The sequence below is a fragment of the Haematobia irritans genome, chromosome 3 (assembly GCF_050003625.1).
Source record: "Haematobia irritans isolate KBUSLIRL chromosome 3, ASM5000362v1, whole genome shotgun sequence".
NCBI lineage: Eukaryota > Metazoa > Arthropoda > Insecta > Diptera > Muscidae > Haematobia > Haematobia irritans.
In genome coordinates, this window is record NC_134399.1 from 164,730,691 (window position 1) to 164,748,219 (window position 17,529).

Consider the following 17,529-nt stretch of genomic DNA (forward strand, 5'->3'; position numbering starts at 1 on the left):
ATACACTAATATAGACCCAGCAGCAAGAGTTTTTTACCGATTTGCTTGAAATTTTGTACAAACATAACACTTAGTCGTATAGTCAAGGTGTGCAAAATTTGATTGAAATCGGTTCAGATTTAGATATAGCTCCCATATATATCTTTGGCCCGATATGGACTAATATGGTCCTAGAAGCCAGAGTTTTAGCCCAATTTGTTTGAAATTTTGCACTAGGAGTACAATTAGTAGTATAGTCAAGAGTGCAAAATTTGATTGCAATCGGTTCAGATTTAGATATAGCTCCCATATATATCTTTCGCCCGATATGGACTAATATGGGTCTAATAGCCAGAGTTTTGGGCCAATTTGGTTGAAATTTTGCACAAGGAGTAGATTTAGCATTGTAGCTATGCGTGCCAAATTTGGTTGAAATCGGTTCAGATTTAGATATAGCTCCCATATATAGCTTTCGCCCGATTTAAACTCACATGACCACAGAGGCCAATTTTTATCTCCGATTTAGTTTAAATTTTGCACAGGGAGTAGAATTAGCATTGCAGCTATGCGTGCCAAATTTGGTTGAAATCTGTTCAGATTTAGATATAGCTGCCATATATATGTTTTTCTGATTTCGACAAAAATGTTAAAAATACGAACATTTTCGTTGTAAAATCGCCACTGCTTAGTCGAAAAGTTGTAAAAATGACTCTAATTTTCCTAAATTTCTAATACATATATATCGAGCGATAAATCATAAATAAAGTTTTGCGAAGTTTCCTTAAAATTGCTACAGATTTAAATGTTTCCCATATTTGTTTACTAACATTGTGTTCCACCCTAGTGCATTAGCCAACTTAAATTTTGAGTCTATAGATTTTGTAAAAGTCTATCAAATTCTGTCCAAATCGAGTGATATTTAAATGTATGTATTTGGGACAAACCTTTATATATAGCACCCAACACATTTGACGGATGTGATATGGTATCGAAAATTTAGATCTACAAAGTGGTGCGGGGTATAATATAGTCGGCCCCTCCCGACTTTAGCCTTTCCTTACTTGTTTAATTTAATTTAGTTAAGCTCTCCGGTAGAAGGTAGGCAAAAAATATTTTATATTGTATCTATACAAAACTCTACTAGATATTCGTGGTCCAAGCTTTAGCTGCATCAGCGATTGACTAGCTACAATTTTGAAAAATTTTAATTAGTATGGAAATTGGCTCTAAAAAGCCAAAAAGTGATTTTATAAAATTTTCTCTAAACAGCAATTCACTTATGTAAGACTTAAGTAGTTTTCCTTCCTTCCAGATTCTGCAGTATTTTGTGAAAGGTTAGCTATGAGCGAGTACCGACCGCCACGTTTTCTGCACCATCGAGTAGTTTATAGTAATTTTGGCTTCGAGTTTCCAATTGAAATAACTATGTTCTCAAGTTTTTTTTTTTAACTCGTTAATAATTTTATGAACATTCCTGAGAATTGAAACTTCTTCGCATATATCATCATCTTGGATATCATTCACTGCCTATCTGAAGGGTGTGAAGTCTCCCAATACTTCACTTGCTACTTTTTCTACATTTACGACGTGTATGTGACGTTTACGACGTTTACAACTTTGCGACAGTCGCAAACCTTAAAATGTTTGATACAGACCACTTCTGGTCTATAACAACCATGCCAGAATTGGTCCATATCGGTCCATAATTATATATAGCCCTTACATACATTGATCCCCAGATTTCACCTCCGGAACCATTTATAGGAGGAAACTTTATACGATCTGGTTGAAATTTCGTATATTGCGCTAGTGTATGGCCGATAACAACCTTGCCAAAATTGGTCCGTATCGATCTATATTATATATAGCTCCCAAATAAACCGATCCCCGATTACACAAAAATCACGATTGCTACTCGAGCCAAAAATAATCTACCAAAATTTTATTGCCATAGAAAATTTTGTCAAAATTCTATTACTATAGAAAATTTGGTTATATGAAAATTTTTGTCAAAATTTTATTTCTATAGAGAATTTGTCAAAATTTTTGTTTTTATAGAAAATTTTGTCAAAATGTTATTTCTGTAGAAAATTTTGTCAACATTTTATTTCTATAGAAAATTTTGTTAAAATTTTTGTTTCTATAAAAAATTTTGTCAAAATTTTATTTCTACAGAAAATTTTGTCAAAATTTTATTTGTTGTTGTTTTTTATACCCTCCATCATAGGATGGGGGTATATTAACTTTGTCATTCCGTTTGTAACACATCGAAATATTGCTCTAAGACCCCATAAAGTATATATATTCTGGGTCGTGGTGAAATTCTGAGTCGATCTAAGCATGTCCGTCCGTCCGTCCGTCCGTCCGTCCGTCCGTCCGTCCGTCCGTCTGTTGAAATCACGCTAACTTCCGAACGAAACAAGCTATCGACTTAAAACTTGGCATAAGTAGTTGTTATCGATGTAGGTCGGATGGTATTGAAAATGGGCCATATCGGTCCACTTTTACGTATAGCCCCCATATAAAGGGGCCCTCAGATTTGGCTTGTGGGGCCTCTAACAGAAGCATATTTCATCCTATCCGGCTGAAATTTGGTACATGGTGCTGGTATATGGTCTCTAACAACCATGCAAAAATTGGTTCACATCGGTCCATAATTATATATAGCCCCCATATAAACCGATCCCCAGATTTGCCTTGCGGAGCCTAAAAGAGGAGCAAATTTCATCCGATCCGGCTGAAATTTGGTATATGGTCTCTAACAACCATGCAAAAATTGGTCCACATCGGTCCATAATTATATATAGCCCCCATATAAACCGATCCCCAGATTTGGCTTGTGGAACCTCTAAGAGAAGCATATAACATTCGATCCGGCTGAAATTTTGTACATGGTGTTGGTATATGATCTCTAACAATCATGCAAAAATTGGTCCACATCGGTCCATAATTATATATAACCCCCATATAAACCGATCCCCAGATTTGGCTTGCGGAGCCTCAAAGAGAAGCAAATTTCATCCGATCCGGCTGAAATTTGGTACATGATGTTGGTATATGGTCTCTAACAACCATGCAAAAATTGGTCCACATCGCTTCATAATTATATATAGCCCCCATATAAACCGATCCCCAGATTTGGCTTGCGAAGTCTCCAAGAGAAGAAAATTTCATCCAAGCCGGTTGTAATTTGGAACATGGTGTTAGTATATGATCTTTAACAACCGTGCCAGAATTGGTCCATATCGGTCCATAATTATATATAGCCCCCATATAAAACGTTCTCCAGATTTGACCTCCGGAGCCTCTTGGAGGAGCAAAATTCATCCGATCCGGTTCAAATTAGGAACGTGGTGTTAGTATATGGTCGCTAACAACCATACCAAAATTGGTCCAATCACACAAAAATTGGTCCATATCGGTTCATAATTATGGTTGCCACTAGAGCCAAAAATAATCTACCAAAATTGTATTTCTGTAGAAAATTTTGTCAAAATTTTATGTCTACTTAGTCAAACTGAATTATATACGTATTGGATCGATCTGTTTTGATTTAATATATACCACGTATTGACTTACATACAATTTAGAAGATGGTGTTAGGAGGTTTTAAGATACCTTGCCATCGGCAAGCGTTACCGCAACTTAAGTAATTCGATTGTGGATGGCAGTGTTTAGAAGAAGTTTCTACGCAATCCATGATGGAGGGTACATAAGCTTCGGCCTGGCCGAACTTACGGCCGTATATACTTGTTTTTTTTTTTTTTTTTTTTTTTTTATCTCAGCTTAAAGCCATGCATTGACTAAACTACAAGTGTAGCTTAACCAACAGAGGAAAAGTATGCTTGTCAAATTTATTTGGGCAAAGCCCTATAGACTGCAAGATGGTTGGATGTACAGCTGTTTCGGAATTACCACATTCCTCATCAGCATCCTCTACTTGCAGCAAAACTATCAACCAATTATCAGAATAAATTCGGGTAATTCACTCAACCCAACGTGAACTACACTATAGAAAATTTTATTTCTATAGAATTTTTTGTAAAAATGTATTTCTATAGAAAATGTGGTCAATATTTTATTTGTATGAAAAATTTTGTCAAAATTTTATTTCTACAGAAAATTTTGTCAAAATTTTATTTGTGTAGAATTTTTTGTAAAAATGTATTTCTATAGAAAATTTTGTTAATATTTTATTTGTATGAAAAATTTTGTCAAAATTTTATTTCTATAGAAAATTTTGTCAAAATTTTATTTCTATAGAAAATTTTGTCAAAATATTATTTTTATAGAAAATTTTGTGAAAATGTTATCTCTTTATAGAAAAAATTTGGTTATATGAAAATTTTTGTCAAAAATTTATTTCTATAGAGAATTTGTCAAAATTTTTGTTTTTATAGAAAATTTTGTCAAAATGTTATTTCTGTAGAAAATTTTGTCAACATTTTATTTCTATAGAAAATTTTGTTAAAATTTTTGTTTCTATAGAAAATTTTGTCAAAATTTTATTTCTACAGAAAATTTTGTCAAAATTTTATTTCTATAGAATTTTTTGTAAAAATGTATTTCTATAGAAAATGTGGTCAATATTTTATTTGTATGAAAAATTTTGTCAAAATTTTATTTCTACAGAAAATTTTGTCAAAATTTTATTTCTACAGAAAATTTTGTCAAAATTTTATTTCTACAGAAAATTTTGTCAAAATTTTATTTGTGTAGAATTTTTGTAAAAATGTATTTCTATAGAAAATTTGGTTAATATTTTATTTGTATGGAAAATTTTGTCAAAATTTTATTTCTAAAGTGTTGTCAAAATTTTTTTTTTGTATAGAAGTTGTTTGTAAAAATTTATTTCTATAGGATTTTTTTTTAAATTTTATTTCTGTAGAAAGTTTTGGCAAAATTTTATTTCTATAGAAAATTTTTAAAAATTTTATTTCTATAGGAAATTGTAAACGTCTTGTACCTGTCTAAAACGTAGTAAATGTCAAAAATACTTACCGGATATTTAGACTTGACTTCTAACAATTTTTGATATGTATCTCCTAATATTTTGAACATCCATTTGTATAAAAACCCCATATTAAAGAATTTTAGAATTTTTTATAAAAATATTTTGAAGTTTTGTGCGTTGTTTTTTTATAGAAACAAAAATTTTGACAAAATTTTCTTTCGAAATAAAATTTTTATAAAAATGTCTATAGAAATAAAACTTTGACAAAATTTTCTATAGAAATAAAATGTTGACAAATTGACGAAATTTTCTATAGGAATAAAATTTTGACAAAAATGTCTGTAGAAATAAATTTTGAGAAAATTTTCTATAAAAATAAAATTTTGATAAAATTTTCCATAGAAATAAAAATGTTGACAAAATTTTCTATAGAAACGAAAATTTTGAGAAAATTTTCTATAGAAATAAAATGTTGACAAAATTTTCTATATAAATAAAAATTTTGACAAAAATTTCTATAAAAACAAAAATGTTGACAAAATTTTCTATAAAGAGATTACATTTTCACAAAATTTTCTATAAAAATAATATTTTGACAAAATTTTCTATAGAAAAAAAATTTTGACAAAATTATTCATTCATATAAAATATTTACCAAATTTTCTATAGAAATACAATTTTGGCAAAATTGTCTACAGAGTTAAAGGAATATAAGACGAAATCAAAAAAAAAAAAAAACAAGTATATACAGCAGTAAATTCGGCCGGGCCGAATTTTAAATACCCACCACCATGAATCAAGCATAATAGTTTACTATGAAAACTTTCGTCGTAGTGGGTTACATGATAATATATAGAATTGTAGGTGGTTTGATGACAAATATTCTCCCAAACGAACCATCTCCCGAAGACAAACTTTAAAGGTTCTACCTATGAAGACCAGATAAGTTTCTGGATTTATGAGAACCTATTTTGATTGAGTTTTAGAGAAAATATAAACATATTGTGTATATGTTGAAATTACGCCTTGATTTAAAATCTTAAATCTGTAGATTTTTCCGCATTTATTTAAATACGATGAGTAAAATCTGGAACTTTTACTTTCAGTTTGAAGCAATTTTCATGATCTGTGCGCCTGCTATACCCTGAAAGAAGTGTATTCTTTTTGAGAAACGTAATTTTAGACAAGCAGAGTTTTCTTTTGACTCAAATTTTAGAGACAATCGTTGAATAAACGAAAACATTTTATAAGAAAAAGAAATTTCGTTTGTCTAAAATTTTATTATAGATTACTAATTTCCAGCAAATCGGATAAAAACTACGGATTCTACAAGCCCAAGAAATAAAGCCGGGAGATCGGTGTATATGGGGGCTATACCAAAACATGGACCGATATACCTCAAATTCCGCACTCTTATTTGTGGTCTAAAAATACCTCTAGATTTCGAATTTCAGGCAAATCATGTAATAAATACAGTTTATTGTAGCTCAAGAATTTCAAGTAAAGCGGATGGTAAATATAGTTTCTAGAAGCCCAAGAAGCAACATGGGAGATCGGTCCATATGGGGGCTATATCAAAAAATGGACCGATGGGCACCATTTTCGGCACACCTTTTTATGGTCCCAAAAGAACTCTAGATTTTCAATTTCAGGAAAATCGGATAGAAAATATAGTTTCTAGAAGCCCAAGAAGCAAAATCGGGAAATCAGTCTCTATGGGGTCTATATCAAAACATGGATCGATGAGCACCATTTTCGGCACACCTTTTTATGGTCCTCAAATACCTCTAGATTTCCAATTTCAGGCAAATCGGATGGTAAATATAGTTTCTAGAAGCCCTAAAAGCAAAATCGGGATATCGGTCTATATGGGGGCTATACCAAAACATGGACCGATGAGCACCATTTTCGGCACACCTTTTTATGGTCCTCAAATACCTCTATATTTCCAATTTCAGGCAAATTGGGTAAAAACTACGGTTGGTTGGTTGGTTTATATGGGGGCTATATCAAAACATGGATCGATGAGCACCATTTTCGACACACCTCCTTATGGTCCCAAAATACCTCTAGATTTTCAATTTCAGACAAATCGGATAGAAAATACTGTTTCTAGACGCGTAAGAAGCAAAATCGGGAGATCGGTCTATATGGGGGCTATACTAAAACATGGACCGATACGGACCATTTTCGACACACCTCTTTACTTACGGGAGCCACCGTGGTGCAATGGTTAGCATGCCCGCCTTGCATACACAAGGTCGTGGGTTCGATTCCTGCTACGACCGAACACCAAAAAGTTTTTCAGCGGTGGATTATCCCACCTCCGTAATGCTGGTGACATTTCTGAGGGTTTCAAAGCTTCTCTAAGTGGTTTCACTGGAATATGGAACGCCGTTCGGACTCGGCTATAAAAAGGAGGTCCCTTGTCATTGAGCTTAACATGGAATCGGGCAGCACTTAGTGATAAGAGAGAAGTTCACCACTGTGGTATCACAATGGACTGAATAGTCTAAGTGAGCCTGATTCATCGGGATGCCACATAACCTAACCTAACCTAACCTATGGTCCAAAAATACCTCTAGATTTCTAATTTCAGGCAAATCTGATAAAAACTACGGTTTTTATAGGCCCAAGACCCCAAATCGGGAGGTCGGTTTATATGGGGACTATATCAAAACTTGGACCGATATAGCCCATCTTCGAACTTGACCTGCCTGCAAACAAAAAACTAATCTGTGCCAAATTTCAGGACGATAGCGCCATTATTGAAGGCTGTAGCGTGATTACAACAGACAGACAGACGAACAGACGGACATTTATATCGTCTTAGAATTCCTCCCTGATCAAGAATATATATACTTTATATAGTCGGAAATCGATATTTCGATGTTTTACAAACGGAATGACAAACTTATTTTACCCCCGTCACCATTTTATGGTGGTGGGTATAAAAAATGCTATAATTGCTCTGGTGGCCACGGATAGCAGAAGTAAAATTTCCAAAACGGGTTTCTTGCTGGCTTTAACGAAAAGTGTACGATTTATCGATAACAAAATGGTTCTAATAAATCCAGAATTTAATATAGTCTTTATATGTGGGAGTCATACATTTGAACCGATCTTCTTGAGGTTAATTTTTAGTTAATTTTTATACTATAGCCAAAAAATATCTCAATGTTTCCATGACTTTTCTTTATGTTGATTTTGTTCTCCATTAAAAACTCTAGGCTTTAATGGGAAATTATGCATTATATTGGATACTTACAATCTTTCCTTTGTTTCTTTTTTTACCCAAACTATGATTTATTGGATTTTATAATTTGTTGTATATTTTAATGTTTGTTTCGGCGAATAGGTGTGTAATATGTGTAGATTTAACACAAAATTAATTTGTGGTCTGAATATATTCGATTTCTTTTACTAAAATAGGGACATTAGTGCGTATAAAAATTTCGGAATGCCATACCACATACGGCACCCCAAACCGTTGTGGTCTACTTATGTTATACTGACTATAGGTATATTTGTTTACTACTCTCAGACTATGCAGGCTACTACATTCTTATATTACTGGGGGCTACTCGAATCCATGTTTAACGTAAAGACAAAGGGCATCGTTTTAGAATTCCAAAATAAGACATGTTATTACAAAAATCTTTATTAGGGAGAATGTTGACTATCCTTTCTAGGATATCAGATATATATCTCCTAAAACTGCAAACCTAATTTTCCCGATTTATTTGCAAATGTTAAGCTTTTGATTTACTAATGGTCACTGTAAAGAACATTGAAGAACGAATTATTTTTCAATGTTAGTTTAAAGTTATTTTGAATTTTCCCATAAAATAAAAGTTTTTAACAATAACCTAAATTCTTCAGCGAAGGGGTTAAATGTGACTTTATTAATCGGCAATTATTAATATTCCCTTGCAGATTGGTTATCTCGATGTTGTAATACCACCAGATTTTGTCACTGAAGATACATCCTCTGATGTCATAGTGCCCGAGGGAAGTGCTGTTCGTCTCACATGTCGGTAAGTTAACATGGTAGCACATAAAACCTAATTAACTTTATATAGCATCAATAAAATCTAATTTGAAACTGATTAACACTAAAGTAATTGAAACTCGCATATATGGAGAAATTTTATACAGATAATGGCAAAATCTATAATTAAATTAAAAAAAAAAAACAAAATTAAACAAAAACAGATTGCCTTTTTTTTAATTCAGACACTTTACACAATGAGGATAAATGAGCTCAAATTAAAACCACATTAAAACAACATAATTCAATTAACACATAATTGGACCTATAAATTCTACTATCAAATTAACTTGCGGCAAACTGGTTGTGTCATTTGCACAGACAATGGCCAAAGTGAAATGACTAAAATGCCAAGAGAAATTTAGCGAGACAAATATCAACAACAAAAAAAACCAAAAACAAAAAAAAAAACATTTATATTTATTACATGCGAATTGAAAGGGCTTACATATGGGTCATCTCAAATGTTGCCAATATGTTGGGAATTATTTTTCTGAAGAACTTATTAAAATAAGAAGCACTGAGGACCCACTGTGACATAGTTCTTCATTAATCTAATATACAGATTATCATCTTAAGCCTAGAACTAAGCCGATATTTTCATTTCATTTCATTTCATTTACTTATTTATTTCCATATGAAAAACGTTAGTCCGAAATCTTTTTTTTTAGCTTTTTCAAACACATATCGATGCATTTTATTATTTCGCACAAACCAGCCAACGACTCTGTGTTTGCGATCCTATTTATTTATTTATTCAGTCTTTGGATAATTCACAATATAATCCTTACAGACTCGCTAATTTCTAATTTGTATATATACTTCCAAAATTATTTACTTAAAAATGTACTAATTTCTAAAATAAAATACATCCACAATTTGATCAAAATCTTTTAAAGGAACGGATAGATCAATATTACAATTTAAATTTATTGAATTAAATTCTCTCAAAGCTCTTGTAATAGGCTCATTGCAAGCATAATTATTCCTATGCATAGGTACATGAAAGTATTGGAAAAATCTTAAACTCCTAGCAGGAACATTGAAGCCAATTTCACGAAACAAAGGCGGGCAATCAATATAACCATTAATTAACTTATACAAAAATAATAATGAAACTTTCTTTCTCCTATTGGCCAAAGTCTCCAAATGTATGAGCCAACATCTGGATTCATACTCAGGAAGAGGGTCAGTAAAACGAAGACTTATTAGTGCAAATTTTATGAATTTCTTTTGCAATCTCTCAACTCTATCAGAAATACCAACAGTATATGGGTTCCAGACCATTGACGCATATTCCAACTTTGACCTGACAAACGAAGTATATAAAATCTTGCGGGTATATGGACTGATGAAATCCTTACTATCCATGGAGAAAAATTCTGATATTCATTTTCCATACAAATGCGTCTAGTACTAACCATTAAGGCAAAATTGATATATTGCAGCTTCTATACCCTCAAGAAGGCAAATCGGAAGATGAGACTATATGGGCGCTACATCTAAATATGTACCAATAATATAAACCAAAGTTGGTTTAGCTCTTTGTAGCTCTATTTTACTTCAATATTTCCACTTTTATGTAAAGTATATATTTTATTAATAACACTAGTTTACACTCAAAATGTACACTTGATGAAAATCAACTTTTCTTATGTATTTTAAGCTGCTGAATTCGGAAAAAAACTGTTGCATACATTTTTTTTTAATTTTTTCGAATTCAGAAGCTCAAAAACATAAGAAAAGTTGATTTTCATCAAGTGTACATAATTTATTTTTTTTGTAAACTAGTGTAATTTTTTAAATCTTGTTCAATTTAAAAGCAAAACAGAAAATGTTGGAAATAATATCAAATTTTAGAATCAGTTCAGGTTTATTCGAATTGGCTACCTGTGGCATAAATTGTGGCCTTCAAACGACTCACAAAACCATCACACGCTGAAAGCCGCTGTAATGGTTAGCATGTCCGCCTTGTACACAAAGCGCCCTGGGTTCAATTTCAGCCAACCAAAAGGAGTTTCGGCTGTAATGCTGATGACATTTCTGTGTGCTTCAAAGCTTCTCTCAGTGGTTTTTTATTTAATATTTTTTTAATGCTCCCATACTTAATCCCCCATACTTAAAATTTAAACTGGCTAATGCCCTGGGACTATGCACAAAGTGAATAAAAACAAGTATATACGCACTAAGTTCGCCCGAGCCGAGTCTTAAATATCCACCACCATGAATCAAATAACAGGTTGGCTGATAAGTCCCCGGTCTACCAAAGAAAAACACATTTTTTGTCAAAATTCGTTTTTATTATTCAACATAGTTCCCTTCAAGAGCGATACAACGATTATAACGACCTTCCAATTTTTTGATACCATTTTGGTAGTACTCCTTCGGTTTTGCCTCAAAATAGGCCTCAGTTTCGGCGATCACCTCATCATTGCAGCCAAATTTTTTCCCTGCGAGCATCCTTTTGAGGTCTAAGAACAAAAAAAAATCGCTGGGGCCAGATCTGGAGAATACGGTGGGTGGGGAAGCAATTCGAAGCCCAATTCATGAATTTTTGCCATCGTTCTCAATGACTTGTGGCACGGTGCGTTGTCTTGTGGGAACAACACTTTTTTCTTCTTCATATGGGCCCGTTTTGCCGCGATTTCGACCTTCAAAGGCTCCAATAACGCCATATAATAGTCACTGTTGATGGTTTTTCCCTTCCCAAGATAATAGTAAAAATTATTCCATGCGCATCCCAAAAAACAGAGGCCATTACTTTGCCAGTGGACTTTTGAGTCTTTCCACGCTTCGGATACGGTTCACCGGTCGCTGTCCAGTTAGGCGACTGTTGATTGGACTCAGGAGTGTAGTGATGGAGCCATGTTTCATCCATTGTTACATATCGACGGAAAAACTCGGGTGTATTACGAGTTAACAGCTGCAAACACCGCTCAGAATCATCAACACGTTGTTGTTTTTGGTCAAATGTGAGCTCGCGCGGTACCCATTTTGCACAGAGCTTCCGCATATTCAAATATTGATGAATGGTATGACCAACACGTTCCTTTGTTATCTTGAAGGCCTCTGCTATCTCGATCAACTTCATTTTACGGTCATTCAAAACCATTTTGTGGATTTTTTTGATGTTTTCGTCGGTAACCACCTCTTTCGGGCGTCCACTGCGTTCACCGTCCTCCGTGCTCATTTCACCACGCTTGAATTTTGCATACCAATCAATTATTGTTGATTTCCCTGAAGCAGAGTCCGGAAACTCATTATCAAGCCAAGTTTTTGCTTCCACCGTATTTTTTCCCTTCAGAAAACAGTATTTTATCAAAACACGAAATTCCTTTTTCCATTTTTTTCACAATAACAAAAGTTGCTTCACAAAAGACCCTGTTCCACAGTGTGGCGCAGGGTATAACTACCCAGCAAAAAAAAAGCGTCGCCAAAAAAGTAATGAAAGTGTTCTTTTTGGATCCGGAAGTGGTGCAAAATTGACGCAGAAGCGATGAATTTAACATGTGCTTGTCATAGGACGTAAGTCCTCCATTTCAACAGCCGTTGCACTGAATTTGCATCACTTCTCTAGGTGTGATTCGAATTCAATGTTTTGGATGTAAATTAATAAATTCTGAGATATTTTGTCAAATAAATAATTTTTATAATTTTTTATAATTTTTAATGGATTCTAACGCTTCTCGGAAACGTTTGACCTTAAATATTTTTTTATTCACAATTTTTTCAGAATGGATTTAGCATTTTTTGTTTGACAAAATTTAAATAATTTGTACCATTTTATTAATTCTTACTCTATTTTTAACCTATTTGAAACAAAAAAAAGTTAAAATTATCCATTAAAAGTATGAAAAAACCAAGTTATAAAAAATTTAATTAAAAGAACTTCCTGGGTAGTTAAAATAAAGAACATCATTGGGAGTGCATCTTCTGGAAGTGCTTTTAAAGTTGTGCCTTTGGAAGAACTTCGAAAATTTTTTGCTGGGTACGGTTTCCATAAGCCCAAGACCCCAAATCGGGAGATCGGTTTATGTGGGGACCACACTAAAACATGGATCGATGGTCACCATTTTTGGCACACCTCTTTATGGCCCGAAGATACCGTTAGATTTCAAATTTCCGGCAAATTGGATAAAAACGACGGCTTCTATAAGACCCCAAATCGGGAGGTCGGTTTATATGGGGACCATACCAAAACATAAACCGATGGTCACCATTTTCGGCACACCTCTTTATGGCCCGAAGATACCTCTAGATTTCCAATTTCAGGCAAATTGGATAAAAACTTCGGAATCTAGAAGCCCAAGAAAAAGGTAGGGAAATCGGTCTATATGGGGACCATACCAAAACATAAACCGATGGTCACCATTTTCGGCACACCTCTTTATGGCCCGAAGATACCTCTAGATTTCCAATATCAGGCAAATTGGATAAAAACTTCGGAATTTTGAAGCCCAAGAAGGAAAATCGTGAAATCGGTCTATATGGGGGCTATACCAAAACATGGACCGATACTCATCATTTTCGGCACACCTCTTTGTGGTCCTAAAATACCTCTAGATTTTCAATATCAGGCAAATTGGATAAAAACCGTAGTTTTTATCCAATTTGCCCATTTGTTTTATCCAATTTGCCCATTTCCAATGCAAAAGCCCATATAATAGTGTCTGGTAAACATAACGATGACCATAATATGGTCATATCTATTACCATTATCCAGATTATTGTAGAAATCCATACTAATCATTTGGAATTAGCTGTGACTCTTCACTTTGCTTGATATTTTGTAGATTTTCTGTTTTTTTCTATTCTACTCTTTATCCTCTTTCTTCTCCTCCTTCGCTATTAACATGGTCTGTCGCGAACAAATCCTTTATTATTGTTTTACACTCCATTGCCGAAAATAAAGTAAAAAAGGAACAGTACTTTTTAGCGCATTATCGTTAAGTAATCTTGTGGATTTTTGTGTTGTCCTCTCTATTTTGTGTTGTCCCTTTATTGAAGCTCTTACATCAGGCTACTGAATTTGGATTCTTCGCCAGAAGCAGTTCGATTTGGTCCTCGGTTTTTGGGGGGGTAGTAATGTCAACAAATTAAATGACACTTCATTCTTTTTGATTTACGTTTCCGTTTCCATGTCGGTAACTTCCTTTTCCTACACTACACTACATTGGAAAGGATCATTCGTTACTGTTGCTTTTTGATGGAGGACGATGGAGGTTAAGTAGCAACATTTTCCTTATAGACTTGTTATAGAAATCGTGTGGAATAAGGAGGATGAAACTAAAATCGACAAAAATGGAAGAAAACTGTTGGGGAAGTGTGAAAAAAGGTCATAAAAACATTTATTTTATTTTCGGTCATTGCCTAAATCCATTTTACTGTCTCCAAGGGGTCAATTTTACCACATATCTGTTACATTCTAGTTATGGAACAAAGCAAATGATGGGTGGTTGGAGGGGTCCTTATTCACAAGATTCACTGGTCGGCTTTATTGTCGTTGTTGATTTATTCCATTTGCAACTATAAAAATCTGCTTTAATGCCCCCGATGTGCTTCTTGTTGTTTATGTCCAAGAATCCACCCCTACCTATCCATGCTCGCTTGGACTTCTCAAAAGGCTTTTCATTTAATTAACACTCATAAAAAGAAAGTTGTAAAGTAAGTTGTCACCAGACCAAATGAAATTGACATTATAAAAATAATAAATCAAAAAATTATGCGGCTTAGCAAATTGCCATAAAGAATTTAAGTAGATTATGAAAACATACCTTGAAAATCACATCTAGTTCAAGATTAAATATTAAGAATGTAGTACGCAAAGATAAATGCTAGCAAAATTCTATTTGGTTTTATCTGATTGCTATGCTATCGTAAGAGATTTACCAAGTAATCTTTATGGACAGTGAAATCGAGCAGACTTTATTAATAACAAACAGAAAACCAAGTAACCTGTTTTATGGAAAAACAAGTAAGGAAAGTCTAAAGTCGGGCGGGGTCGACTATATTATACCCTGCACCACGTTGTAGATCAACTTTTTCGATACCATATCACATCCGTCAAATGTGTTGGGGGCTATATAAAGGGTGATTTGTTAAGAGCTTGATAACTTTTTTTTTAAAAAAAACGCATAAAATTTGCAAAATCTCATCGGTTCTTTATTTGAAACGTTAGATTGGTCCATGACATTTACTTTTTGAAGATAATTTCATTTAAATGTTGACCGCGGCTGCGTCTTAGGTGGTCCATTCGGAAAGTCCAATTTTGGGCAACTTTTTCGAGCATTTCGGCCGGAATAGCCCGAATTTCTTCGGAAATGTTGTCTTCCAAAGCTGGAATAGTTGCTGGCTTATTTCTGTAGACTTTAGACTTGACGTAGCCCCACAAAAAATAGTCTAAAGGCGTCAAATCGCATGATCTTGGTGGCCAACTTACCGGTCCATTTCTTGAGATGAATTGTTCTCCGAAGTTTTCCCGCAAAATGGCCATAGAATCGCGAGCTGTGTGGCATGTAGCGCCATCTTGTTGAAACCACATGTCAACCAAGTTCAGTTCTTCCATTTTTGGCAACAAAAAGTTTGTTAGCATCGAACGATAGCGATCGCCATTCACCGTAACGTTGCGTCCAACAGCATCTTTGAAAAAATACGGTCCAATGATTCCACCAGCGTACAAACCACACCAAACAGTGCATTTTTCGGGATGCATGGGCAGTTCTTGAACGGCTTCTGGTTGCTCTTCACTCCAAATGCGGCAATTTTGCTTATTTACGTAGCCATTCAACCAGAAATGAGCCTCATCGTTGAACAAAATTTGTCGATAAAAAAGCGGATTTTCTGCCACTGATTTTGGTAATAAAATTCAATGATTTGCAAGCGTTGCTCGTTAGTAAGTCTATTCATGATGAAATGTCAAAGCATACTGAGCATCTTCGTCTTTGACACCATGTCTGAAATCCCACGTGATCGGTCAAATACTAATGCATGAAAATCCTAACCTCAAAAGAATCACCCTTTATAAAGGTTGGTGCCAAATACATACATTTAAGTCTCACTCGATCTGGACAGAATTTGATAGACTTCTACAAAATCTATAGACTCAAAATTTAAGTTGGCTAATGCACTAGGGTGGAACACAATTTTAGTAAAAAAATATGGGAAACATTTAAATCTGAAGCAATTTTAAGGAAACTTCGCAAAAGTTTATTTATGATTTATCGCTCGATATACATGTATTAGAAGTTTAGGAAAATTAGAGTCATTTTTACAACTTTTCGACTAAGCAGTGGCGATTTTACAAAGAAAATGCTGGTATTTTGACCATTTTTGTCGAAATCAGAAAAACATATATATAGGAGCTATATCTAAATCTGAACCGATTTCAATGAAATGTGGCACACATGACTATATTACTAATTGTACTCCTAGTGCAAAATTTCAACCAAATTGGGCCAAAACTCTGGCTTCTAGGGCCATTAAAGTCCATATCGGGCGAAAAATATATATGGAAGCTATATCTAAATCTGAACCGATTTCAATCAAATTTGGCACACATGACTATACACCAATTGTACTTCTTGTGCAAAATTTCAAGCTAATCGGGATAAAACTCTGGCTTCTGGGTCCATATAAGTGCATATCGGGTGAAAGATATATATGGGAGCTATATCTAAATCTTAATCGATTTCAACCAAATTTGGCATGCATAGCTACAATGCTAAATCTACTCCCTGTGCAAAATTTTCACCAAACTCTGGCTTGTAGGACCATATTAGTCCATATCGGGCGAAAAATATATATGGGAGCTATATCTAAATCTGATCCGATTTCAATCAAATTTTGCACACTTGACTACACTACTGATCGTACTCTTAGTGCAAAATTTCAACCAAATTCGGCCAAAAACCTGGCTTCTGGGGCCATATAAGTCCAATTCGGGCGAAAGATATATATGGGAGCTATATCTACATCTGAATCGATTTCAATCAAATTTTGCACACTTAATTATACGACTAAGTGTTATGTTTGTACAAAATTTCAAGCAAATCGGTATAAAACTCTTTCTGCTGGGTCCATATTAGTCCATATCGGGCGAAAGATATATATGGGAGCTATATATAAATCTGAACCGATTTCTTCCAAAATCAATAGAGTTCTATTCTGACCCAAATTAGGAACATGTGCCAAATTTGAAGGCGATTGGACTTAAATTGCGACCTAGACTTTGATCACAAAAATGTGTTCACAGACAGACGGACGAACGGACGGACGAACGGACAGACGGACGGACATACGGACGGACAGACAGACAGACGGACGGACGGACGGACGGACGGACGGACATGGTTATATCGACTCAGGGATCCACCCTGAGCATTATTGCCAAAGACACCATGTGTCTATCTCGTCTCCTTCTGGGTGTTACAAACATATGCACTAACTTATAATACCCTGTTCCACGGTGTGGAGCAGGGTAAAATGAATTATTTCAAGAAAAAATTGCATTAAATTATATTCTGGAGGGATATACATAGTATTGAGC

At 34.3% G+C, this 17,529-nt stretch overlaps 1 protein-coding gene across 1 annotated transcript in view; it reads left to right on the top strand.

The window, feature by feature from the left end:
• DIP-alpha (Dpr-interacting protein alpha) overlaps positions 1-17,529 on the top strand; it is a 230,152-nt gene that overhangs the window by 108,345 nt on the left and 104,278 nt on the right. Inside the window, exon 4 of the mRNA XM_075299884.1 lies at positions 8,870-8,970. Coding sequence (XP_075155999.1) covers positions 8,870-8,970 — 101 coding nt within the window. The remainder of the gene's footprint in view (positions 1-8,869; positions 8,971-17,529) is intronic.